Source organism: Zootoca vivipara, chromosome 1 (genome assembly GCF_965207765.1).
Source record: "Zootoca vivipara chromosome 1, rZooViv2.hap1.1, whole genome shotgun sequence".
Lineage (NCBI taxonomy): Eukaryota > Metazoa > Chordata > Lepidosauria > Squamata > Lacertidae > Zootoca > Zootoca vivipara.
Window position 1 is genome coordinate 15,847 of NC_142582.1, and position 27,283 is coordinate 43,129.

The 27,283-nt window shown below is 53.2% G+C and overlaps 1 protein-coding gene across 1 annotated transcript; it reads right to left on the reverse strand.

The window, feature by feature from the left end:
* LOC132591987 (lysophosphatidic acid receptor 6-like) lies at nt 1-26,921 on the reverse strand. The gene is made up of 2 exons (XM_088675057.1): nt 26,781-26,921; nt 1-1,870 (listed from the first exon to the last, which is right to left on the reverse strand). Exons 1-2 carry the CDS (start codon nt 26,919-26,921, stop codon nt 959-961), a joined length of 1,053 nt encoding a protein of 350 aa, XP_088531183.1. The 3' UTR covers nt 1-958.
* Between the last annotated feature and the right edge of the window lie 362 nt (nt 26,922-27,283).

Below are 27,283 nucleotides of genomic sequence, written 5' to 3' on the forward strand. Positions count from 1 at the left end.
TGTATGTTGTAACCCTCTCCCCATCTTCTTTGCAATATGTGAATACTGTGTCTTACCTGAACTGCATTACTCTGACACTAACACTGTTTCCTAGAAGCACCCGCCCATTTTGCTGGCCAAGATGAGGCTCCCCCCTCCACTTATTACCCCTGCACTCACAGCCAAGTGGCAATGAGGGCTGTTGGGATGTTCCCTGGCAAACTTGGCCATTCAGACATCATATTTGTGTGTGTTTGTGCATGTGCAGAATGGCCGCATCAGATGCTGAGGAGGGTGTGAGGCAAAGGGGTACATAGGCCCATACAGCACTCCTTCTTTTTTCGATCCATTAGCAAGATAGAAGGTTGCCTTATTTTTCGACAGACCATCTAGCTCAATGCTGTCTGCGCTGACTGGCAGCAGCACTCCAGATTTCAGCCTACGGTCTCTCTCAGCCCTTCCTGGAAACGTCAGGAATTGAAGCTGGACCCCTCTGCGTGCAAAAGATGCTCTCTTCTCCTTCTTCTGCCTGGGTGTGGAAGCCCCTCCCTACCTTTACTCTAATTGGTGTATAGAAAGCAGGGAGTACCTGCACCTTGTTAAAGTCTGCCTGCCACAAAGACTTCGGAAGAGGTCCCAACTGCGAAACCCCAACTCCCGCAGCAGCAGCTCTAGAAACCCCTTCAAGGGAGGGGAACTCTCCCCCCCCCTCTCCTTCTCCCTCTCTCTGCCTTCCACATTCCCATCTCACACTGTGCTTGCGACGAACGGGCTGTGGGTGTAAATGAGCACTTTAACGTGAAGAGGGCGAAGGGACCTCCTCCAGGGCAGTTTAACTGGTCATCAATATGCTGGACGCTTGTCAGAAATGGGATGCTTGTCGAAGGCTGAGGAACTACTTCGCTCGCACGAACGCGCAGCCAGAATGCCCGAGGAGCATGCGGGCGCACCTCCGACGATCACCGATCTGCTGGAGAGCTCACTGCGCCGTCCCGGGAGCGCTTTCTCCCCCCGAGGATGACCCCTGCTTACTGGCCACAAACCCGCGGAGTCTCAGCAGGGACGGCTGGGCGGTTTCTAGCCGGCAGCAGCAGCAGCAGCATTTCCACCAACCGGGCTTCCAGGCAAAGCGCTCGGCGGCGAAGTAGTAGACGAGCGGGTCGAGGCAGGCGTTGAGGCTGGTGAGGGCCATGGTGAGCCGGCGGGCCACGTAGGTGGCGCGAATGAGCGGGCAGCCGCCCAGCACGCCTGCGCGCCCCAACGTGTGCACCATTTGCACCAGGTGATACGGCGCGAAGCAAACCAGAAAGACGCCCAGCACCACTAGCACCGTGCGCAGCGCCTTGCGCCGCACCGCTCGTGAGCCAGGCTGCATTCCGATGAGGAAGAGCGGCAGCAGGAAGCCCACGGCAGCGGCGAAGAGACTGACGGAGGAGATGCGTCCCCGCCAGGAGCTGGAGGAGAAGTTCTCCAAGCAAGCGGTGCGGCCGTCGGGGAAGCGGCTGGTCAGCGGGCCGCGGAGCGCCAGGTACAGGACGGCGGCGGCTAGCACCGCCCAAACCCCGACGGCGGCCGTCACCCGGTAGCGCAGCTGCCGGAGCCGGAGGTGGCGCAGCGGGTGCACGACGGCCACGTAGCGCTCCAGGCAGATACAGGCCAGGAAGAGGGAGCTGCCGTACAGGTTGGCGAAGAAGAGGCAGCCAGTGATCTTGCACAGCGCCTCGCCGAAGACCCAGTCATTGCGCAGCGCGTGGTAGGCAATGCGGAAGGGCAGCGTTAGCACGAAGAGCAGGTCGATGGCGGCCAGGTTCACCAAAAAGACGTTGGCGGGCTCCGCGGCGGACTTGGTGCGGAAGAAGTAGCCTAGAACGGAAGAAGGTAAAACGCGGATCTACACGGATCCTCATGGATCCTCCACTTTTTAAAAAACAACTCCAACAAATCCAGTGTCATATCACATCTGGAAGCCACGACTACCGACTGGACTATAAAAAACGTGGATCCAAAACTTTGCTGCCCTGCAGCACCACAAAAACGTGATTCCGAGGCACGGATCCTCATGAATTCATATGATTTTTATATAGAAACAAAATAAAACCACCATGATACTCTAGACCACATCTTAGTCTATAGGTACCACCAAAAAAATCACGCACCCACTGTTTCGTGTGGTCTCAATGGCACAAAAACGTGGTTTTGAAGCACGGATCCTCATGGAACCCCACGCTTTTTGCATGGGACCCCCCCTAATTCACCCTCAAATCACATATCATGCCCAGGGGTACATCCTGCACCACAAAAATCAAGGATCCACAGCTTCCTGGTGACACCGTGGCCCAAAAACGTGGTTTTGAAGCACGGATCCTTGCGAATCTTCACCTATTTGCATGGAGCCCCCCCAAATTCACCCTCAGATCACATATCATGCCCAGGGGTACAGCCTGCACCACAAAAAATCAGGGATTCACAGCGTCCTGGCGACACCGTGGCCCAAAAACGTGGTTTTGAAGCACGGATCCTCAAGAATCTTCCCCTATTTGCATGGGACCCGCCCAAATTCACCCTCAAATCACATATCATGGCCAGGGGTACAGCCTGCACCACAGAAATCAAGGATTCACAGCGTCCTGGCGACACCGTGGCTCAAAAACGTGGTTTTGAAGCACGGATCCTCACGGATCCTCGCGAATCTTCACCTATTTGCATGGAGCCCCCCCCCAATTCACCCTCAAATCACATATCATGCCCAGGGGTACAGCCTGCACCACAAAAATCAAGGATCCACAGCGTCCTGGCGACACTGTGGCCCAAAAATGTGGTTTTGAAGCACGGATCCTCAAGAATCTTCACCTATTTGCATGGAGCCCCCCCAAATTCACCCTCAAATCACATATCATGCCCAGGGGTACAGCCTGCACCACAAAAAATCAGGGATTCACAGCGTCCTGGCGACACCGTGGCCCAAAAACGTGGTTTTGAAGCACGGATCCTCAAGAATCTTCCCCTATTTGCATGGGACCCGCCCAAATTCACCCTCAAATCACATATCATGGCCAGGGGTACAGCCTGCACCACAGAAATCAAGGATTCACAGCGTCCTGGCGACACCGTGGCCCAAAAACCTGGTTTTGAAGCACGGATCCTTGCGAATCTTCACCTATTTGCATGGGACCCGCCCAAATTCACCCTCAAATCACATATCATGCCCAGGGGTACAGCCTGCACCACAGAAATCAAGGATCCACAGCTTCCTGGCGACACCGTGGCCCAAAAACGTGGTTGTGAAGCACGGATCCTCACGAATCTTCACCTATTTGCATGGGGGCCCCCCAAATTCAGCCTCAAATCTCATATCATGCCCAGGGCACAGCCTGCAACACAAAAATCAAGGATCCACAGCTTCCTGGTGATACCCGGGCGCAAAAACATGAACGGCAGAAGATGAAAATATTGACAGATCAAGTATGGATGTTGGTGATCTGACACTTAAGTAAAAGCGAACCGAAAGATGTGCCATGGTCAGATCACTACCTGGTGCAACTTGACTTCTCCACGACTCTTCCCCTCTCCAGGGAGGTGGGACCAATTCAGACTTGGGGGTTATGTTTCTGCGGTTTTTAGAAACAGAGGCTGGGCATTTTTGACGGAGCATACTGGGCAAGTATTTTTTGTACGTCTGCAACACAGCTAAGAATTTGTTCGTAGGCAGATAGATTTCTCTGCTATCTTTCTTTCTCACAAAGCTGTGTTATCGATAATTAGCCAATTACAGGCTATTAATCTCAACAGCCGATTCCCTGGTGGCCCGCTGGAATGTCGAGTTGACCAGGGCTGTTGACTGTTTGGCTCCGAAGCGCCCTCTCCAATTGCATGGAGCCTGGACAGCCCCGTGGTTCTCCATGGATCTGAGGGCAATGAAACAATCGTTGAGATGGCTAGAGCGCCGGTGGCGGATAACTCATTCTGAAGCTGACCAGACATGGGTTAGAGCTCAATGTCAAGCCTACCAAGTGGTGGTAGCGACCGCGAAGAAGACTTTCTTCACCGCCTCTATTGCATCTGCGGAAAACAGCAGCAGGAGACTTTTTCAGGTGGTTCGCAGTTTAGTGAAACCACCTGCTCCATCGGGGCCCAGTACGGGCCCCATGATCTCTTGCAATGATTTTGCAAAGTTTTTTTGCAGATAAAGTCGCTCAGATTCGGGAAGAGGTAAACTCCACTGTGGGAGCAGGACCGGGGCGGGGGAGCACTGGAGGTCTGTCTAGTCCAGTTGCGTGGGATCAATTCCAATCTGTTACCTCCAAGGATGTGGACAGGCTGCTTGGACGAGTGAAACCAGCCACCTGTCTCCTTGATCCTTGCCCATCCTGGCTTATAAAAGCTTTGCGGGTTGGTGAATGCTTCTCTCTGTGAGGCAGCCTTCCGAGACCCGCTGAAAGAGGCGGTTATTAAACCGCTTCTTAAAAAACCACCTTTAGATGCGGCCAATATGGCCAACTATCGCCCAGTCTCAAATCTTCCATTCTTGGGCAAGGCGATTGAGCGAGTGGTTGCTGAACAATTCCAGGCACACCTGGAAGAAGCGGACAATTTGGTTCCCTTCCAGTCGGGATTCAGGCCTCATCATGGGACCGAAACTGCCTTGGTTGCACTGGTTGATGATCTCCAGCGGGCTAGGGACAAAGGTGAGAGCTGTTTCCTAGTTCTGCTGGATCTCTCAGTGGCTTTTGACAGCATCGACCATAACATCCTTCTGGACCGTCTAGAGGGGTTGGGAGCTGGGGGCACTGTCATACAGTGGTTCCGCTCCTTCCTCCTGGGCCATGTTCAGAGAGTGGAGGTGGGGAATGAGTGTTTGGACCCCTGGGCTCTCACTTGTGGGGTGCCTCAGGGCTCTGTCCTCTCCCCCATGCTTTTTAACATCTACATGCAGCCGCTGGGAGAGATCATCAGGGGGTTTGGGCTGGGTGTTCATCAGTATGCGGTTGATACCCAGCTCTACCTCTCTTTCAAATCAGAACCAGTGATGGCAGTGAAGGTCCTGTGTGAGTGCCTGGAGGCGGTTGGAGGATGGATGGTGGCTAACAGATTGAGGTTGAATCCTGACAAGACAGAAGTACTGTTTGTGGGGGACAGGAGGTGGGCAGGTGTGGAGGACTCCCTGGTCCTGAATGGGGCAACTGTGCCCCTGAAGGACCAGGGGCGCAGCCTGGGAGTCATTTTGGACTCACAGCTGTCCATGGAGGCACAGGTCAATTCTGTGTCCAGGGCAGCTGTCTATCAGCTCCATCTGGTACGCAGGCTGAAACCCTACCTGCCTGCAGACTGTCTCGCCAGAGTGGTACATGCTCTAGTTATCTCCCGCTTGGACTACTGCAATGCGCTCTACGTGGGGCTACCTATGAAGGTGACCCGGAAACTACAACTAATCCAGAATGCGGCAGCTAGACTGGTGAGTGGAAGCGGCCGCTGAGACCACATAACACTGGTCTTGATAGATCTACATTGGCTCCCAGTACGTTCCTGAGCACAATTCAAAGTGTTGGTGCTGACTTTTTAAGCCCTAAATTGCCTCGGTCCAGTATACCTGAAGGAGTGTCTCCACCCCCATGGTTCTGCCCAGACATTGAGGTCCAGTACCGAGGGCCTTCTGGCAGTTCCCTCGTTGCGAGAAGCCAAGTTGCAGGGAACCAGGCAGAGGGCCTTCTCGGTGGTGGCGCCCACCCTGTGGAACGCCCTCCCATCAGATGTCAAAGAGAAAAACAGCTACCAGAAGACATCTGAAGGCAGCCCTGTTTAGGGAGGCTTTTAATGTTTATTTGATTGTTTTATTTAATTTTTCTGTTGGAAGCCGCCCAGAGTGGCTGGGGAAACCCAGCCAGATGGGCGGGGTATAAATAATAAATTATTTATTTATTTATTTATTATTATTATTATTATTATTATTATTTACAGTGGTACCTCACAAGACGAATGCCTCGCGCAACAAAAAACCCGCAAGACGAAAGCGTTTTGCTTTGCACGAGGGACTCGCAAGACAACGAGGTTTTCTATGACCGCCGCTTCATCTTGCGAAGTGCAGCCATAGAAAGACAAAGCGGCGGCGAGCGGCAACAACAGGGGAACCAGCTGTAGCGCAGAAAGATGGCAAAGGAAGATCAGCTGTCAGCGCGGGAAGCTGATCTTCCTTTGCCTTCTTTCTGCGCTACAGCTGGTTCTCCTTTGTGTTCTGCTGGTCTCTGCCAGTTGCCACAAGCGGTGAGCGGCAACCGGCGGAGACCAGCGTAACGCAAAGGGGAACCAGCTGTAGCGCGACAAAAAGGCTGACAGCTGATCTTCTTTGCCTTTTTTTTTTTGCCGCGCTACAGCTGTCAAATCACTTATAATGCCCAGGGGCACAGCCAATGTAGGTCTTTCAGGACCGGTGGTTTGTGGTCTCAGTGGCCACTCCCAGTCACCAGTTTAGCCAGGGCTGTCTTAAGCATATTCAGCGCTGTAGTGCAAAGATCCCTCCAGCCCCCCACCCCCTCTGTTTCCCAGAGTTGTCGACCCAGCAAGGTCAGGTGGTACCCGGTGCAGATTTTTTTGGTCACACCCCCCATTGAAATTATTAAAATAAGGAAAAATAAGATACTTACAGTTGCAAGTGTTATTTTCTTTTTCTTTTTTTTACATTGTGAGCCTGAGCACTTAAAACCCCCTTTTCCTAAAATCAAGATGCATATATTTTTAAGTTCTACTTATTATGAACATGTAAGAAATGGTGCTGAATTTCTAAAGTGACCTCTTTCGGTTTAAGCGCACCTATACATGCCTCTCCCAAAAGCCGTTCCCTTTAAGCTCAGATGTGCAGAGGCTGGTTGTAGCCGTTCAGCACTCTGTCCATGCACAAAGAAACTCTCATTCCTCATTCCTTCACATGTCCCAGGGTCAAACCCTGACACTGAAAAAAATGGTTCTGGCTGAGTCCTGAAGTCACATTAAATCCCAGTTCAAAGCAATGTCATTTGTCCATAAGAGGTTTTCCTGTACTGGTCCAGTAAAACGCTTCTGCTGCGCTGCACAGACCAGAAACAGTTCTCTTTGCAGAGCATTAAGCACAGCGGCTGGATTCTTGTTGCGGTAAAATCCTTGCAGCTTTGCAGCAGAAATGACCCACGGAAGCCCAACTTTCAAAGACAGTTTTATTGCAGACAGATAACAGAAACATCTCCAGAGCTTTCAGACATGACTGCTCCACACAAGCAAACAAAACAAACACTCTATATATACTGAGCATCTTAATAACTTAACGACTTAACAACTTAAATCACATGACCTTGCTAATTTGCCAGCGTCTTAGGTTTAAAGTCCTAACAGTCAAGAGGCGAGCAAGTCCGTTTTGCCTTCCTCTTGATTATCATCCAATATTTAGTGTATGAATAACTAGTGTATGAATGCCCATTTGGTGATATCCATGTGTAGAGTCATCTCTTGTATTGTTGGAAAAGAGTGTTTGTGATGACCAGCCTGTTCTCTTGACAGAACTCTATTAGCCTTTGCCCTGCTTCATTTTGAACTCCAAGGCCAAACTTGCCAGTTGTTCCTTTTATCTCTTGATTCCCTACTTTAGCATTCCAATCTTCTGTAATGAGAAGAACATCCTTCTTTGGTGTCATTTCTAGAAGGTGTTGTAAGTCTTCATAGAATTGGTCAATTTCACTTTCTTCAGCACCAGTAGTTGGTGCATAAACATGGATTACTGTGATATTAAAAGGTCTGCCTTGGATTCGTATCGAGATCATTCTGTCATTTTTGAGATTGCATCCCATTACAGCTTTTGCCACTCTTTTGTTGACTATGAGGGCCACTCCATTTCTTCTACGGGATTCTTGCCCACAGTAGTAGATATGATAGTCATCCGAACTGAATTCGCCCATTCCCTTCCATTTTAGTTCACTGATGCCCAGGATGTCGATATTTATTCTTGCCATCTCATTTTTGACCACATCCAGCTTACCATTATCCATGGTTCTTACATTCCAGGTTCCTATGCAATATTTTTCTTTACAGCATCAGACTTTCCTTTCGCTTCCAGGCATATCCGCAACTGAGCGACCTTTCGGCTTTGGCCCAGCCGCTTCATCAGCTCTGAATCTACTTGTACTTGTCCTCCGCTCTTCCTCAGTAGCATGTTGGATGCCTTCCGACCTGAGGGGCTCAACTTCCAGCGTCATAACTTTTATATGCCTGTTGTCTTTGTCCATGGAGTTTTCTTGGCAGGGATACTGGAGTGGCTTGCCAGTTCCTTCTCCAGGTGGATCACGTTTAGTCAAAACTCTCCACTATGACCTGTCCATCTTGGGTGGCCCTGCATGGCATAGCTCATAGCTTCTATGAGTTATTCAAGCCCCTTCGTCACGACAAGGCATTGATCCATGAAGGGACGACTCTACACATGGATATCACCAAATGGGCAGCATCAAAATCAGATTGATTATATTCTCTGCAGCCAAAGATGGAGAAGCTCTATACAGTCAGCGAAAACAAGACCTGGAGCTGACTGTAACTCAGATCATCAGCTTCTTATAGCAAAATTCCAGCTTAAACTGAAGAAAGTAGGAAAAACCACTGGGCCAGTAAGATACAATCTAAATCAAATCCCTCATGAATACACAGTGGAAGTGAGGAACAGGTTTAAGTATTTAGATTTGGTGGACAGAGTGCCTGAAGAACTATGGATGGAGGCTCGTAGCATTATACGAAAACCATCCCAAGGAAAAGGAGGCAGCAACGAAAACCATCCCAAGGAAAAGGAAATGGAAGAAAGCAAAATGGCTGTCCAACGAGGCCTTACAAATAGCGGAGGAGAGGAGGCAAGCAAAATGCAAGGGAGATAGGGAAAGATACAGGAAACTGAATGCAGATTTCCAAAAAATAGCAAGGAGAGACAAGAGGGTCTTCTTAAATGAGCAATGCAAAGAAATAGAGGAAAACAATAGAATGGGGAAAACCAGAGATCTGTTCAAGAAAATTGGAGATATGAAAGGAACATTTCGTACAAAGATTACCATAATCAAGGACAAAAGTGGTAAGGACCTAACAGAAGCAGAAGACATCAAGAAGAGGTGGCAAGAATACACAGAGGAATTATACCAGAAATATATGGAGGTCTCGTACACCCCAGGTAGTGTGGTTGCTGATCTTGAGCCAGACATCTTGGAGAGTGAAGTCAAATGGGCCTTAGAAAGCATTGCTAATAACAAGGCCAGTGGAAGTGATGATATTCCAGCTGAACTATTTAAAATTTTAAACGATGATGCTGTTAAGGTGCTACACCCAATATGCCAGCAAGTTTGGAAAACTCAGCAATGGCCAGAGGATTGGAGAAGATCAGTCTACATCCCAATTCCAAAGAAGGGCAGTGCCAAAGAATGCTCCAACTACCGCACAATTGCGCTCATTTCACACGCTAGCAAGGTTATGCTTAAAATTCTACAAGGCAGGCTTAGGCAGTATGTGGACTGAGAACTCCCAGAAGTGCAAGCTGGATTTCGAAGGGGCAGAGGAACCAGAGACCAAATAGCAAACATGCACTGGATTATGGAGAAAGCTAGAGAGTTCCAGAAAAACGTCTACTTCTGCTTCATTGACTATGCAAAAGCCTTTGACTGTGTCGACCACAGCAAACTATGGCAAGTTCTTAAAGAAATGGGAGTGCCTGATCACCTCATCTGTCTCCTGAGAAATCTCTATGTGGGACAAGAAGCTACAGTTAGAACTGGATATGGAACAACTGATTGGTTCAAAATTGGGAAAGGAGTACGACAAGGTTGTATATTGTCTCCCTGCTTATTTAACTTATATGCAGAATTCATCATGCGAAAGGCTGGACTAGATGAATCCCAAGCCGGAATTAAGATTGCTGGAAGAAATATCAACAACCTTAGATATGCAGATGACACAACCTTGATGGCAGAAAGTGAGGAAGAATTAAAGAACCTTTTAATGAGGGTGAAAGAGGAGAGCGCAAAATATGGTCTGAAGCTCAACATCAAAAAAACCAAGATCATGGCCACTGGTCCCATCACCTCCTGGCAAATAGAAGGGGAAGAAATGGAGGCAGTGAGAGATTTTACTTTATTGGGCTCCTTAATCACTGCAGATGGTGACAGCACTCACGATATTAAAAGACGCCTGCTTCTTGGGAGAAAAGCAATGACAAACCTAGACAGCATCTTAAAAAGCAGAGACATCACCTTGCCAACAAAGGTCCATATAGTTAAAGCTATGGTTTTCCCAGTATGGTTTTCCTACAAAGGTCCTGTGAGGGGGAAAGGGTACAGAGGTCCCCCCCCCCATCCTGAGGAGTAGCTCTTCCACCAGCAGTAGCGTCAGTGGGGAGGGGGAAGAGTCCAGTGAGGAAGGAGGAAGGAGGAGACGGGGCTCTAGCAGCATAGGAGAGCCCCTGCTGCACATGGGACAGGAAGAGAGAGAGGGGGAAGAGGGGGAGAAGGAAAACATGGAAAATAGACCCTTTTCCCCTCCGGTTACGGACTTACGCAGAAGGAAACGCGGGAGGAGATATGGGGTGCCCCGACTCTTATGTTGGAAGAGGACGCGGAGCGCGCCTGTCACAGTGGCCGGAGTGGACTACTTCAGAGTAACGACGCTACGCAGCTCTGCATTTTATTCTTTTATTGGTGCTGCGTATTTACAGTGCTGAAGTCATGCTATTTACACGGAGTGATGTGATCAGTCGGTTTCAGAACCTCCTAATGGCTTTTGGCGCGTCTTTCTCCAACACAAAAGCTTTGGCAGACCCATCCTCTTTCCCCTCCTCTTTCTGCGTAGTTCTGGCGTTGGGGGGATGGGTCTCCCTCCCTTATTCGCCCCTTCCTGTCCCGCCTGGGACCCTGGCTCCTCTACCTTGCCTGAGCCTCGGACCCGACTTCCTGCTTCCCTAATGGAATCGGAACTCTCTCTGCTTTCCCCTGTGCTCGGTGATTGGCTTGAACTCAGGAGGGGAGGGACTTCGCGATATCCCCTGTCCCTCACATCCACCCCCCTCCCAAGCTCTCCTTCACCCCTCCCCAGGTCCCCCCCAGGTGTCGGTGACGACTGGAAGCCTAAGAACTCAGTGCTTTCCGAGCCCGTTGGTGTGAACACCTCCCCCCAGTCCTGCAAGCCCCCCCCTTCCGCCTGGGAGGATGGGAATCCCAAAAAGTCCGTGGCGTCAGAGCTGGTGGGGGTAAAAATGTTCTGCCAATCTGCTCCTTCCTCTGACTGGGTGGATCTCGGTGACACCCATACCTCATCCTCTGGTTCCTCAAACTCCGCTTCCCAGCGCCATGGTGAACTGCTCTCCCGTGCTTCCTCCCCCTCCCCCTCCCTTTCCATGTGCCAGGGCTTGGGTCTATGGGGAAAGAGGGCGTGAAATTCTTCTACCAGGAATTCCTCCTGTATCTGAGTGGCTGGGACCCATTCATTCTGGGACGGTGGAGCATCCTCCCATGCCATGAGGTACTCCAGTCCCCCCACCCCCCACCTTGAATCCAGGATGGCCGTGGCCTCATTGAGTTGCTCCCTGCCTTCCCTCTCCCCCCCTCCCTCAGGGGTTTGTTCGCTGTCTCGGAGCCTGCTGCTTTCCCTGTACGGCGACAGCAGCGATCTATGAAACACAAGGTGCACCCTCATGTCCTCTGGCAGTGCCAGCCTGTATGCCACCGGGTTGACCTGTTGCGTGACCGTGAAGGGGCCCAACCTTCTGGGCGCCAGCTTTTTGCATCGCCCTCTGATGGGAAGGCCCTCTGAGGACAACCACACTTTGTCCCCCACCCTAATGACCTCCCCCGGTCGCCTGTGGCGATCTGCCCCCTTCTTGTACGCTTCCTTGGCTCTCTCCAAGTGTTCTCTGAGCTGCTGGTGCACCGTCTCCAGTTCCTCTGCCCAATCCTCAGCCTGTGGGCCCTCCTCCTCCTCCTCCCCCTCCCTCTCTGGGAAAGATCTGAGGTCACGCCCGTAATTGGCCTTAAAGGGCGACACCCCTGTGGAGACGTGCACCGCATTGTTGTAGGCAAATTCTGCCAGTGGCAGGCGCTCCACCCAGTCCGTTTGCCGCTGGCTGACGTAGCATCTCAGGTACTGCTGCAGAATGGCGTTGACCCTCTCCGCCTGTCCATTGGTCTGCGGGTGTCTAGCCGTCGACAAGCTGACCTCCACCTGCAGGAGGTTCATGAGCCGCCGCCAGAACCTGGAAACAAATTGGCGGCCACGATCCGAAATAACCCTTAAAGGTAATCCATGCAGTCTGAATACGTGATCCACAAACAGTTTGGCTGTCTCTTCTGCAGAGACCGCCCTGGCACACGGTATAAAGTGGCACATTTTGGACATGAGGTCCACCACCACCAACACTGCGGTCTTGCCCCTGGACGACGGCAGGTCTGTGATGAAGTCCATGGACACTACTTCCCACGGCCTGTGCGGTGTGGCTAAGGGCTCCAGCAAACCTGCTGGTGGCGCTCTGACCACCTTTGCCCGCTGGCAGGTGTCACAGCCCCTTACATAATCCCTCACATCCTCCCGCACCCCTGGCCACCAGAAGTGTCTCATGACTAGGTGAGCGGTTTTGTCCCTCCCAAAATGACCCGCCGTTGGGTTGTCGTGCATCTGCTTGAGGACCGTACGTCTAAGCTGGGTGGTGGGCAGGTACAGTGCACCCTTGTAGAAAAGCAGCCCCCTGCGTTCTGCAAAGTCGTTTGCCTGCTCTCCCCCCCCTCTCAGTTCTCTGAAGATGCGGTTGGCAAATTCATCCGCTGCCGTCAGTGCTGTGAGTTCTGCCTCGCTTACCACTGCTGCTCCGCAGGACCAAGCTGACGGGGGGAAGATGTGCCTGGGTGCCGGTGGCGCCTCCTCCTCCATGTACTCTGGCTTGCGGGAGAGGGCATCCGCCCTGACATTCTGCTCTCCCGGGATGTAGTGTATGGAGAAGTTGAAGTTCGAGAAGAACTCTGCCCACCGTATCTGCCGCTGGTTGAGCACCCTGGCAGTTCTCCAGAACTCCAGGTTCTTGTGGTCTGTGCACACCTGGATGGGGTGCTTGGCGCCCACCAGGAAGTGTCTCCAGTGCTGGAACGCAGCGTGGATCGCAAGAAGTTCCCGATCAAACACCGTGTAGTTTCGCTCTGGCTGGGTCAACTTCCTGGAGAAGAAGGCACAGGGTCTCCACTCTCTGTTGGCGTCCAGTTGCAACAAAATGGCGCCCACAGCTTTATCAGAAGCATCTGTCTCCACGCGTAGGGGCGCGTCCTGAACCACGTGGAACAGGTTCTGGTCTGAGGCGAACACCCTCTTGAGGCTTTCAAACGCTGCTTGCGCCTCTGGTGTCCACCTGAACTTCTGCTTGCCTCTCAGGCAGTCAGTGATGGGAGCCGTAACGCGAGAGAAGTTCTTGATGAACTTCCTGTAGAAGTTGGTGAAGCCTAGTAGGCGTTGGGCATCTTTGCGCGTCCTGGGGCTGTGCCAGTCCAGGATGGCCTGCACCTTGTCCTTGTCCATCGCCAGCCCCTTGTCTGACAGCTTGTAGCCTAGGAAGTCCACCTCCTTGGTGTGAAACTTGCACTTCTCCAGCTTCACATACAGGTGGTTCTCCTTCAGGCGCTGCAACACCTCCCTGACATCCTTCACATGCTGCACTGGGTCATCGGAGTAGATAAGGATGTCATCCAGGAAGACCAAGCATTTCCTGAAAAGGAGGGACCCCAGGACGTGGTGCATGAATGCCTGGAAGCATGCTGAGCCCCCTTGCAACCCGAAGGGCATCACCAGATATTCAAAAGAGCCCAGAGGCGTGAACATCGTGGTTTTCCATTCATCGCCTTCCCGGATCCTGATCAAGTTGTACGCCCCCCTCAGGTCTAGCTTGGTGAAAATCTTGCCCCTGCGTGCCGCTGTCAGGAGATCATCCACTCTGGGCATGGGGAAAGCCACTGGCTCTGTCACTGAATTCAGTCGTCTAAAATCCACCACCAGACGGCGCTGTTGCGTGTCTTTCTTGTCCACCCAGAAGACCGGGCTGCCCCCTGCTGCCTTGCTTTCTCTGATGAACCCCCGCTTGAGGTTCTTGTCGATGAAAGCGCGCAGATCCTCTAGTTCCTGGTCTGACATGGCGTACAGCTTGGCTGGGGGTATAGTTGCCCCTGGCACCAGGTTGATCTGGCAGTCAAAAGGCCTGTGTGGGGGTAGGTGGTCGGACTCCGCTTCGCTGAAGACCTCCTGCAGGTCCCAGTACGGCTTGGGTATCGCCTCACCCCCTTTGATGTGCATGGTGGCCACCGTGGCTATCGGAGGCCCCTCCCCTGGTTGGTGCTGCATGCAATGTTCCAGGCAAAAGTCCGATCCAAAAGTGATGCATCTCTGGTGCCAACTGATGGAGGGGTCGTGGCGCGCCAGCCAGCTCATGCCCAAGACGATGGGGGGGTCTGAGATGGTGGTGACGTTGAAAGCCAGTGTCTCTGAGTGCCTTCCCACCGTCATTCTCATGGGGGGGGGGTTTGATGCGTGATGGCCCCTCCCAGCAGCTCTCTGCCGTCAATGGTTGCCACGTGCAGAGGAAAATCCAGCTGCAGAAGCTGGATCTGGTGCTCTTCTGCAAAGTTTCTCGAGAAGAAGTTCGCTGACGCCCCACTGTCAATTAAGGCGAGGACCGTCAGGGGATAGCCATTTGGGAGCGTGCGCGTCACTTCTAGAACCACTCCTGCTCTGGGAGGGGTGGGCTGGCTCTGCTCCTCTCTGTGCGGGTGGGTGGGCTGGGGCTGTTGTCTGCTGACTGTGCCTGGCTGCTGCCCCTTGTCTCCTGCAGCCAGGCTTTCCCGTTTCCCTGCTGTGGTGCTGCGTCAGTGGGGGAGGGCACAACCGTTCCCGCCTTTCCTTGCCACTCCCTGCGATGTGGGCAGTCTCTGACGAGATGCTGGGGGGAGTTGCAGAGAAAGCAATTCCCACCCCTTCCCTCCTTGCGTCTTGGCGCCGCTGGGGTTTGAAAAGCCCGCGCGCGCGCGCTATCAATCTGCATGGGTTCCTGGTCCTGACTGGCCCCAGGCGTGGCTTGAAAGGGTTGTTGGGGGAGTGGCTTTTCCTGCGACCGTGGGAACCAAGCCCGCTTTGCGCGCGTTGCTTGCTTGTCGCTCCACCGGGATTCCTGTCTCACCCCCACCGCCAGAGCCGCTTTGCTCAGCTGATCCATATTACTGGGCTTTGGACCTCTCGAGAGCTCATCCTTCACCTCCTCATGCAACCCCAAGTAGAACGCCGCTTGCATTGGGGGTGACTCGAGTTCCCACCCCAATCTGTGCACCAGCATGGTGAATTTCGCCCAATACGCGCGAACTGTCATATTTCCTTGGCGTAAATTATGAAGTTCCTCCTTAGTCTGGTCCATATGACTATCGGACGAATACATCGTTTTCAAACCTTCTAGAAATAGTTTGACATTCTTCATGCAAGGATTCTTTGTTGCGATTAACGGTCTTAGCCACTCCCTGGCTGCCCCGGTAAGGTGCTCCACAATAAACGCTACCCTGTGCTCATCATCAGGGAACTCAGCGTGGTGCAGCTCAAGAGCATACACAATCTCAGTCTCAAAGCCCTGATATTCCCTCGGGTCTCCATTGAACTTGCTTACTAGCGTCCCGGCTCTCCTTCCTGGCAGCACTTGGACTTGGGGTGCCCCTCCCACCTTGTTTTTCTCTGCATCCAGCTTGTTTTGGAGTTCTACCGCCACCGCCCTTAATTCCTGCTCTCTTTCCTGTAGCGCTCTCACCTGTTCCGCAAGTTGTAGCCGGTCGTCCTGGCCCTTCCTAGTCTCTTCTTTAGCTGCCTTCAATTCCCCCTGCGCCTGCAGCGACAGCTGCTGCAGTTCTTGCTGGGCTTGCTCCGCGATCTGCCGCCATTTCTCCGCCTCTGACACGCTCATCCCGGCAACTCCAAAGTAGCCCAAAAAAGGATTAGGAGGTTGCTGTCACAGTGGCCGGAGTGGACTACTTCAGAGTAACGACGCTACGCAGCTCTGCATTTTATTCTTTTATTGGTGCTGCGTATTTACAGTGCTGAAGTCATGCTATTTACACGGAGTGATGTGATCAGTCGGTTTCAGAACCTCCTAATGGCTTTTGGTGCGTCTTTCGCCAACACAAAAGCTTTGGCAGACCCATCCTCTTTCCCCTCCTCTTTCTGCGTAGTTCTGGCGTTGGGGGGATGGGTCTCCCTCCCTTATTCGCCCCTTCCTGTCCCGCCTGGGACCCTGGCTCCTCTACCTTGCCTGAGCCTCGGACCCGACTTCCTGCTTCCCTACTGGAATCGGAACTCTCTCTGCTTTCCCCTGTGCTCGGTGATTGGCTTGAACTCAGGAGGGGAGGGACTTCGCGATATCCCCTGTCCCTCACAGCGCCATTCCAGGGTTCTGGGTCAGACTGAGTGGATGTATCCTGTATAGCTCTAGCACTGTAAATAGCCTGCAATTAATAAAAGCATGAAAAGGCAAAGGACTGGAGAGTCATTACTCTAGAGTAGTCGCAACCCATTGCCTGTGACAGGTCCGTATAGTTAAAGCTATGGTTTTCCCAGTAGTGATGTATGGAAGTGAGAGCTGAACCATAAAGAAGGCTGATCGCCGAAGAATTGATGCTTTTGAATTATGGTGCTGGAGGAGACTCTTGAGAGTCCCATGGGCTGCAAGAAGATCAAACCTATCCATTCTGAAGGAAGTCAGCCATCAGTGCTCACTGGAAGGACAGATCGTGAAGCTGAGGCTCCAATACTTTGGCCACCTCATGAGAAGAGAAGAATCCTTGGAAAAGACCCTGATGTTGGGAAAGATTGAGGGCACTAGGAGAAGGGGACGACAGAGGAGGAGATGGTTGGACAGTGTTCTCGAAGCTACCAACATGAGTTTGACCAAACTGCGGGAGGCAGTGCAAGACAGGAGTGCCTGGCGTGCTCTGGTCCATGGGGTCACGAAGAGTCGGACACGACTAAACGACTAAACAACAACAAAGGTAGCTGTCAGAGGGCCTGGTATGGCTACTCTAGAGTAATGACTCCAGCATGGTCTTTTAAGGTTTTTATTAAGTGCTGATTATTTACAGTGTTCAGAGCAGTAAAAATGCATCCTTAAGGTGAGGTGTCTGAACTCCCGAATGGCGATTGGCGCGTTTTCTTCCAGCACCACAGCTTTGGCAGACCCAACCTCTTCCCCCTACGTTTGCGTCGCAATTCGGGAGTTGGGGGAATTGGCCTCCCCCCTGTGCGTCCAACTTCCTGTCCCACCTGCGGCCTGGGCTCCACAACCTTGCCTGAGCCTCGGACACCACTTCCTGACTCTCCGCTGGAGGCAGAGCTCTCCTTACTCTCTCCCGCGCTTGGGGATGGGCTGGAACTTAAGATGGGAGGGACTTCCCTGTATCCCTCGTCCCTCACATCCATCCCCCTCCCAGGCTCCTCTCCCCCCCTTCCTAGTGGCTCTCCGCTTGCTGGGGACGAGTGAAACCCCAAGAAGTCTGTGGCATCCGAGCCTGTGGGTGTAAAAATTTCCCCCCAATCCTGCGATCTTTCTCCTTCCCCCTGAGAAGACGGGAATCCCAAGAAGTCAGTGGCGTCAGAGCTGGTGGGAGTAAAAATGTTCTGCCAGTCCTCTCCTGCCTCTGACGTCGTTGACCTCGGTGAAACCCACACCTCTTCTTCCGTGTCCTCAAATTCCGCTTCCCATCTCCATGGAGAGCTGCTGCCTGCTATCCCTTCCTCCTGCCCCTCCCCCTCTCCCTCCCTTTCCATGTGCCAGGGCTTGGGCCTGTGGGGGAACAGGGCGTGGAACTCTTCCACTAAAAATTCCTCAGGTACTTCTGTGGCCGGTATCCACTCATTGTGGGACGGCGGAGTGTCCTCCCATGCTATCAGGTACTCCAGTCCTCTCACCCCTCTCCTTGAGTCTAAAATCTCAGTTGCCTCATTGAGCTGTCGGGCGTCTCCCGTCTCCCCCCCTCCCTCTGGAGGCTGATCGCTGTCCCTGAACCTGGTACTTTCCCTGTACGGCGACAGCAGCGATCTATGAAACACTGGGTGCACTCTCATGTCCTCCGGCAGTGCTAGCCTGAAGGCTACGGGGTTGACCTGTTGCGTGACCGTGAAGGGGCCCAGCCTCCTGGGTGCTAACTTCTTGCATCGCCCCCTGGTGGGAAGACCTTCCGAGGATAACCAAACCTTGTCCCCCACCCTGATGACCTCTCCCGGTCGCCTGTGGCGATCTGCCCCCTTCTTGTACACTTCCTTGGCCCTCTCCAAGTGTTCTCTGAGCTGCTGGTGCACCGTCTCCAGGTCCTCTGCCCAATCCTCTGCCTGTGGGCCCTCTTCCTCCTCCTCCCCCTCCCTCTCCGGGAAAGATCTGAGGTCGCGCCCGTAGTTGGCCTTAAAGGGCGACACCCCTGTGGAGACGTGCACCGCATTGTTGTAGGCAAATTCTGCCAGTGGCAGGCGATCCACCCAGTCCGTTTGCCTCTGGCTGACGTAACATCTCAGGTACTGCTGCAGAATGGCGTTGACCCGCTCCGCCTGTCCATTGGTTTGCGGGTGCCTAGCCGTCGACAAGCTGACCTCCACCTGCAGGAGGTTCATGAGCCGCCGCCAGAACCTGGAAACAAATTGGCGGCCACGATCCGAAATAACCCTTAAAGGCAATCCATGCAGTCTGAATACGTGGTCAACAAACAGTTTGGCCGTCTCTTCTGCCGAGACCGCCCTGGCACACGGTATAAAATGGCACATTTTGGACATGAGGTCCACCACCACCAACACTGCGGTCTTGCCCCTGGACGACGGCAGGTCTGTGATGAAGTCCATGGACACTACTTCCCACGGCCTGTGCGGTGTGGCTAAGGGCTCCAGCAAACCTGCTGGTGGCGCTCTGACCACCTTTGCTCGCTGGCAGGTGTCACATCCCCTTACATAATCCCGAACATCCTCCCGCACCCCTGGCCACCAGAAGTGTCTCATGACTAGGTGAGTGGTTTTGTCCCTTCCAAAATGACCCGCCGTTGGGTTGTCGTGCATCTGCTTGAGGGCCTTACCTCTCAGCTGTTTGGTTGGCAGGTACAGGGCTCCCTTGTAAAAAAGCAAACCCCTCCTTTCCTCAAAGTCTTTGGCCTGCTCCCCCCCCCTCTCAGTTCTCTGAAGATGCGGGTGGCAAATTCATCAGCTGCTGTCAGTGCTGTGAGTTCTGCCTCGCTCACCACTGCTGCTCCGCAGGACCATGCTGATGGGGGGAAAATATGCCTGGGTGCCGGTGGCAACTCCTCCTCCATGTACTCTGGCTTGCGGGAGAGGGCATCCGCCCTGACATTCTGCTCTCCCGGGATGTAGTGGATGGAGAAGTTGAAGTTCGAGAAGAACTCTGCCCACCGTATCTGCCGCTGGTTGAGCACCCTGGCAGTTCTCCAGAACTCCAGGTTCTTGTGGTCTGTGCACACCTGGATGGGGTGCTTGGCGCCCACCAGGAAGTGTCGCCAGTGCTGGAACGCAGCGTGGATCGCGAGAAGTTCCCTGTCAAACACTGTGTAGTTGCGTTCCGGCTGGGTCAGCTTCCTGGAGAAGAAGGCACAGGGTCTCCACTCTCTGTTGGCGTCCAGTTGCAACAGAATCGCTCCCAGAGCCTTGTCCGAAGCATCTGTCTCCAGGCGTAGGGGCGCATCCTGCACCACGTGGAACAGGTGCTGGTCTGAAGCGAATACCCTCTTGAGGCTTTCGAACGCTGCTTGCGCCTCTGGTGTCCACCGGAACTTCTGCTTGCCTCTCAGGCAGTCGGTGATAGGAGCCGTGACGCGAGAGAAGTTCTTGATGAACTTCCTGTAGTAGTTCGCGAAGCCTAGTAGGCGTTGGGCATCTTTGCGCGTCCTGGGGCTGTGCCAGTCCAGGATGGCCTGCACCTTGTCCTTGTCCATCGCCAGCCCCTTGTCTGACAGCTTGTAGCCTAGGAAGTCCACTTCTTTGGTGTGAAACTTGCACTTCTCCAGCTTCACATACAGGTGGTTGTCCTTCAGGCGCTGCAACACCTCCCTGACATCCTTCACCTGCTGCACTGGGTCATTGGAGTAGATAAGGATGTCATCCAGAAAGACCAAGCAGTTCTTGAAGAGGAGGGACCCCAGGACGTGGTGCATGAAGGCCTGGAAGCATGCTGAGCCCCCTTGCAACCCGAAGGGCATCACCAGATATTCAAAAGAGCCCAGAGGCGTGAACATCGTGGTTTTCCATTCATCACCCTCCCGGATCCTAATCAAGTTGTACGCCCCTCTTAGGTCGAGCTTGGTGAAGATCTTGCCCCTGCGTGCCGCTGTCAGGAGATCATCCACTCTGGGCATGGGGAAAGCCACTGGCTCTGTCACCGAATTCAGCCGTCTAAAATCCACCACCAGACGGCGCTGTTGCGTGTCTTTCTTGTCCACCCAGAAGACCGGGCTGCCCCCTGCTGCCTTGCTTTCTCTGATGAACCCCCGCTTGAGGTTCTTGTCGATGAAAGCGCGCAGATCCTCCAGTTCCTGATCTGACATGGCGTACAGCTTGGCTGGGGGTATAGTTGCCCCTGGCACCAGGTTGATCTGGCAGTCAAAAGGCCTGTGTGGGGGTAGGTGGTCGGACTCCGCTTCGCTGAAGACCTCCTGCAGGTCCCAGTACGGCTTGGGTATTGCCTCACCCCCCTTGACGTGCATGGTGGCCACCGTGGCTATCGGAGGCCCCTCCCCTGGTTGGTGCTGCATGCAATGTTCCAGACAAAAGTCCGATCCAAAAGTGATGCATCTCTGGTGCCAACTTATGGAGGGGTCGTGGCGCGTCAGCCAGCTCATGCCCAAGACGATGGGGGGGTCTGAGATGGTTGTGACGTTGAAAGCCAGTGTCTCTGAGTGCCTTCCCACCGTCATTCTCATGGGGGGGGGTTTGATGCGTGATGGCCCCTCCCAGCAGCTCTCTGCCGTCAATGGTGGCCACGTGCAGGGGAAAATCCAGCTGCAGAAGTTGGATCTGGTGCTCTTCCGCAAAGTTTCTCGAGAAGAAGTTGGCTGAGGCACCACTGTCAATTAAGGCGAGGACTGTCAGGGGATAGCCATTTGGGAGCGTGAGCGTGACTTCTAGAACCACTCCTGCTCTGGGAGGGGTGGGCTGGCTGTGCTCCTCTCTGTGCGGGTGGGCGGGCGGGGGCTGTTGTCTGCTGACTGTGCCTGGCCGCTCCCCCTTGTCTCCTGCAGCCAGGCTGTCTCGTTTCCCTGCTGTGGTGCTGCGTCAGCTGGGGAAGGTACAACCGTTCCCGCCTTTCCTTGCCACTCTCTGCGATGAGGGCAGTCTCTGACGCGATGCCGGGGGGAGTTGCAGAGAAAGCAATTCCCGCCTCTTCCCTCCTTGCGTCTTGGCGCCGCCGGGGTTTGAAAAGCCCGCGCGCGCGCTCCTCCGATCTCCATCGGTTCCGGCTCTGGGCTTGGCCTGGGCGGGTGTGGGGGCGGGCCCTGGGGTGGGGTTTGGTGATGTGGTCTGTCCTGGGAGCGTGGGAACCAAGGTTTTGCTGCGCGCGTCGCTTGTTTGTCATTCCATCTGGATTCCTGTCTCACCCCCACCGCTAGCGCCGCTTTGCTTAACTCATCCATCGTTCGCGGTTTGGGACCTCTTGCCAGCTCATCCTTAACGTCTGCGTGCAAACCCATGTAGAAGGCTGATTTCACTGGCTCACTTTGCAGATCCCACCCCAGTTTGTGCACCAGCATGGTGAATCTCGCCCAGTAGTCCCTAACTGTCGATTTTCCTTGTGTTAAGTTATGAAGCTCCTCTTTAGTGGCCTCCATTTCACTGTCACTAGCGTACATTATTTTTAAAGCTTCTAGAAATAATTTTGCGTTCTTCATGCAAGGATTTTTTTGCGCGATGAGCGGTCTTACCCATTCTCGGGCGGCCCCCGTCAAATGCTCTATGATAAAGGAGACTCTGTGCGCGTCATCTGGGAATTCTGCTGCATGCAATTCCAGCGCATAATTTATTTCTGTCTCGAATCCTAGGTACTCCCTAGGGTCGCCGCTAAACTTGGTGACTAGGCTCTGTCCCCTTCTCACTTGGACTAGCTGCGGCTGGGGCACCCCCCCACCTCTAGCGGCTTTCTCCTCTTCCAACTTTTTCTGTAGGTCCAAAACCATCACCCTTAGCTGTTTCTCAGTCTCCTCTTTTGTCCTCACCTGGTCCACCAGCTTGTTCAGCTCCTCCTGCGCCCCTCGCGCTTCCTCCTGAGCGGCATGCAATTGCTGCTGTGCGTGCGCTGTGAGGTTCTGCAGCTCCTGCTTCGCTGCTTCGGCCTCCAGCCTCCAATGCTCAGCCTCTTGAGCGCTCATCGCTGCACTCCAAAGTAGCCAAAAAAAGATTCGGGAGTTGCTGTCAGAGGGCCTGGTATGGCTACTCTAGAGTAACGACTCCAGCATGGTCTTTTAAGGTTTTTATTAAGTGCTGATTATTTACAGTGTTCAGAGCAGTAAAAATGCATCCTTAAGGTGAGGTGTCTGAACTCCCGAATGGCGATTGGCGCGTTTTCTTCCAGCACCACAGCTTTGGCAGACCCAACCTCTTCCCCCTACGTTTGCGTCGCAATTCGGGAGTTGGGGGAATTGGCCTCCCCCCTGTGCGTCCAACTTCCTGTCCCACCTGCGGCCTGGGCTCCACAACCTTGCCTGAGCCTCGGACACCACTTCCTGACTCTCCGCTGGAGGCAGAGCTCTCCTTACTCTCTCCCGCGCTTGGGGATGGGCTGGAACTTAAGATGGGAGGGACTTCCCTGTATCCCTCGTCCCTCACAGTAGCCCTGACAGTTAGGTCCAGTCGTGGACAACTCTGGGGTTGCACTCTCATCTCGCTCTATAGGCTGAGAGAGCCTGCGTTTGTCTGGACAGCTTCCTGGTCATGTGGCCAGCATGACTAACATGGGCGTAGGCAGGGGGCAGGAGGGGGCAGTTGCCCCCCCTAGAAGCAGGGCCGCTGGCCAGCCTGCCCTGCTGCCCGCCCGGTGCCATCTCCCTTCTCCCTGGCTGGCTGTGGGGCGGGAGGAGGAAAAGCCCCACAGCCGTGCAAAGCGGTTGCCTGGCTTTCCCTCTGCCCGCCCCACAGCCAGCCAGGGAGAAGGGAGACGTCCCTTCTAGCAAACCGCACAAAGTGGTTGCCTGGCTTTCCCTCCGCCCGCCCCACAGCCAGCCAGGGAGAAGGGAGACGTCCCTTCTAGCCGGCTGGCTGTGGGGCGGGCGGAGGGAAAGCCAGGCAACCGCTTTGCGCGGCTCTGGGGCTTCCCCTCCACCCGCCCCGGTGCCCCCTCACCCCTGCCGGTCACGGAGGGGGAGGAGGGAGTCAGAGCAGCCCGATTTCGGGCTGATCCTGGCGCCCCCTCGCCCTTGCTGGTTGAGGAGGGGGAGGAGGGGGTCGGAGCAACCCGAAATGGGGCTGCTCTGATCCCCTCCTCCCCCTCCGCGATCGCCGGGGCGGGTGGAGGGAAACCTGGCTTTCCCTCCACCCGCCCCACAGCCAGCAAGGGAGACCCTGCCCCTTGGCACCGCCCCTTGCCCCCCTAATTTTCATCCTGGCTACGCCCCTGATGACTAAGCCGCTTCTGGCAAACCAGAGCAGCACATGGAAACACCATTTACCTTCCCTGTCTCATAGTCCGTTGGTGATCTGTTTTTTAGGAGTCCAACTTCTCAGCAGCCTGCACTGAATCAGATGCTGGAGCTACTGTTATATTTTCCTTCAGTCTGAGGAACTTTCTTCCCGATCTACTCTTCTGCCTTTTATTTCGCTTCAACTGTGTGAGCTGCAACCGGTGAGGCTTCCCTGGTTCTGGTGGCATGCCAATAGATTTTTTTGGCAGCTATAATATGGTAGCAAGTCCTGGATGATGGGCAAGAGCAGTTCTCTTTGGGGAAAAGGCAGACAACATAATGCTTTTCTTTACTAACCCTTACCACAAATACACCAAACTGTGGACAAACATCTATTAAATTGTTCATTACCATGAAGGATCATGGTACCATTTGACAAACTGATGGTGCCTTCTCATAGCTTTCATCTTTCTTAGGCCACAGAAGTTATCCATGATTTGTGATGGATCACAAGCTATATGAGGAAAGACTGTATCTTCTGGTTATTTCAGGGCCGGCTCTAGGTAGACTCCCGGTGGCGTGGTGTGCCAGGGCGCCGGGCTGGTAGGTGGGGCGCTGCACGACGAAGCTGCGCGGAAACCATGCTGCGCCCTGCGAGGGCGGGAGCGCCGGAGCGATCTCCGCTACTCAGTGCCAGGGCGCCTGACCTGCTCGAGACTGCCCTGGGTGATCTTGAGTGTCTGAAAAACTGAGACCGCAAATGAAAGTTTCCAGTGTTACACAGTCCACGCAAAGTTTCTCTCCAGTAAAATTTTTGCATTGCATGTAAGGATAACACCATTGCTTCCACCGTCAATTCTTTCCATTGTCAAAGTCTTTTTAGAACTGCATGAAAACTCTCAGAGACATTTGTGGTAATTCCACTTTTTTCATTATATATGTCCAGTCTCTTTAGAATCCAGGCCCCAGCATGCTTTATTATTGTTTGGTGCAGGTCTGCCTTAAAGTAGTCTAAGAACGCTTTGCTCCAATTTGTACTGAGTTTATCAAATTTGAATCTGTAGTCTTGCTCAGAATTTGACCTGAGAAGATCAAAAAAGTCAGCAAGGTATAGCTTGGTATCTTCTGAACTGGCCCCATGTTTTTTTCAACCAAAACATGTCTCTGCGGATGTGATTCCAGCATACCGCTCTGTGGCTCTTGAGCAAAAGATGCTCCAAAGCATTTTAAATTCCTTTTTCTCTGTCAGACACTATGACAACTTTATCTGAATTGAGCAATGGACAATGTTTTGAAAGGTTTCAAAAAATCTCCTGTGATTGTCCTCTCGCCTGCTGTCATGTATCATGAACATTACAGGAATCAGTGGTGATTCAGCGAAAAGCCTCTCCCCCATGCTTTTCAACATCTACATGAAGCTGCTGGGAGAGATCATCAGGGGGTTTGGGCTGGGTGTTCATCATAGAATCATAGAGTTGGAAGAGACCACAAGGGCCATCCAGTCCAACCTCCTGCCAAGCAGGAAACACCATCAAAGCATTCTTGACACATGCCTGTCAAGCCTCCGCTTAAAGACCTCCAAAGAAGGAGACTCCAACACACTCCTTGGCAGCAAATTCCACTGCCGAACAGCTCTTACTGTCAGGAAGTTCTTCCTAATGTTTAGGTGGAATCTTCTTTCTTGTAGTTTGAATCCATTGCTCCATGTCCGCTTCTCTAGAGCAGCAGAAAACAACCTTTCTCCCTCCCCTATATGACATCCTTTTATTTATTTGGACATGGCTATCATATCACCCCTTAACCTTCTCTTCTCCAGGCTAAACATACCCAGCTCCCTAAGCCGTTCCTCATAAGGCATCGTTTCCAGGCCTTTGACCATTTTTGGTTGCCCTCCTCTGGACGTGTTCCAGCTTGTCAGTATCCTTCTTGAACTGTGGTGCCCAGAACTGGACACAGTACCCCAGGTGAGGTCTGACCAGAGCATGAGTATGCAGATGATACCCAGCTCTACCTCTCTTTCAAATCAGAACCAGTGAAGGCAGTGAAGGTCCTGTGTGAGTGCTTGGAGGCGGTTGGAGGATGGATGGTGGCTAACAGATTGAGGTTGAATCCTGACAAGACAGAAGTACTGTGTTGGGGGGACAGGAGGCAGGCAGGTGTGGAGGACTCCCTGGTCCTGAATGGGGCAACTGTGCCCCTGAAGGACCAGGGGCGCAGTCTGGGAATCATTTTGGACCCACAGCTGTCCATGGAGGCTCAGTTTAATTCTGTGTCCAGGGCAGCTGTCTACCAGCTCCATCTGGTACGCAGGCTGAGACCCTACCTGCCTGCAGACTGCCTCACCAGAGTGGTGCATGCTCTACTTATCTCTCGCTTGGAATACTGCAATGCACTCTATGTGGGGCTACCTTTGAAGGTCACCCGGAAACTACAACTAATCCAGAATGTGGCTGTAGCGATCAGTTTAAAAATTAGCCAGGCTGTAGAGGGTTAACCCTGTTAGAACCCTAAGAACCCAGGGGGGAGGGCTCTGGGGGAGTATAAAAACCCCACCCCTGGAGTCAGTGAGGTGGTTGAAGGGAGTTGTTGGTTGAAGTCAGTCAGGTTAGAGTTGGTGTGAAGATAAGAGCTGGTTAATATTGAGGTGGATGTTAAACAGGGAGATAGACAGACAGGATACAATGTTATGAGATTAGTGATAAATATTATTAGTTACGTTTAGAGGTAATAGGCCGGTAATTCAGATTTAGAGGTATTAGGCCGGTATAGGAACCATCTGTTATTTGAAACCGTTTAAGCTTTGTACAGTAACCAATACGCATAAGAACATTCAAATAAACTATCTTGTTTTATTTTACGATATCCTGGTCTGAGGTGTGTGAGTGACTGAAAGTATTTGTTTGTCGTAGGCACATCACCAATAGACCGTCAAACGTCCGGGGGTGATGTGCAGGTCAGAGTGACCGCGACAGTGGCAGCTAGACTCAGGGGCGTCTTTCCCCTTGGGCTGAGTGGCACCCTCGGCCATGTTGCCTGCCCAGCAGGGGCGCATTGAGGAGGCACACGGAACCACCCGTGTGTCCGCTTCCCCCGCTTCACTCCTTTCCCGGTGGCGGTGGTGGTGGCGGAGCTGCCTCCGTCAAGGGGCTGTGCCCCCACCTGCTCAGCCCAGCCCAGACGCCCGACGCTGCACGCTCCTTGGGGTGCAGATTGCCGTGCCTCCGACAAAGCCACCTCGAAGGCGGGGAGGGGCACCTGGAACCATAGTTTTTGGTCTGTTTTTTTAAAATTCTGGTACATCGCTCATGCAAAGAAAAGATCCTGCACTGCGTGTCTCAGGCCTGATCAATCAACTTTGGCAGACGCAGTAAGGCTGTTGTTTAAAGAGAAAGTACCATAAACAGAGAAGCAACTCCACACGAGGCAGGCTTTGGAAGGTGAAATAGCAAAAGGTTTATTTGGTAACGCTCTGTCGGAATGCCACTTGATTCGCAAGGACACGTCAATTGCAGCATTTTCATTTTAAACCGTTCTCTCAAAGTGAGGCTCCACTTTTCCAAATGCCCCTGCGAGGCAGGGACAACCACCCACCCACCCACCCACCAGCCTGGGGAAACCAAGACTATGGACCACAGCATGTTCTGGTCAGGGCCCGCCTGTCA

Bases quoted from the DNA above. Each gene is read 5' to 3' on its own strand.
- LOC132591987 (XM_088675057.1), bottom strand. From the start codon at position 26,921: ATGTACCAGAATTTTAAAAAAACAGACCAAAAACTATGGTTCCAGGTG. The intron at 1,871-26,780 runs GTGGGGGCACAG...GGATCCGTGTAG, and splicing joins GTCTGGGCTGGGCTGAGCAG to ATCCGCGTTTTACCTTCTTC.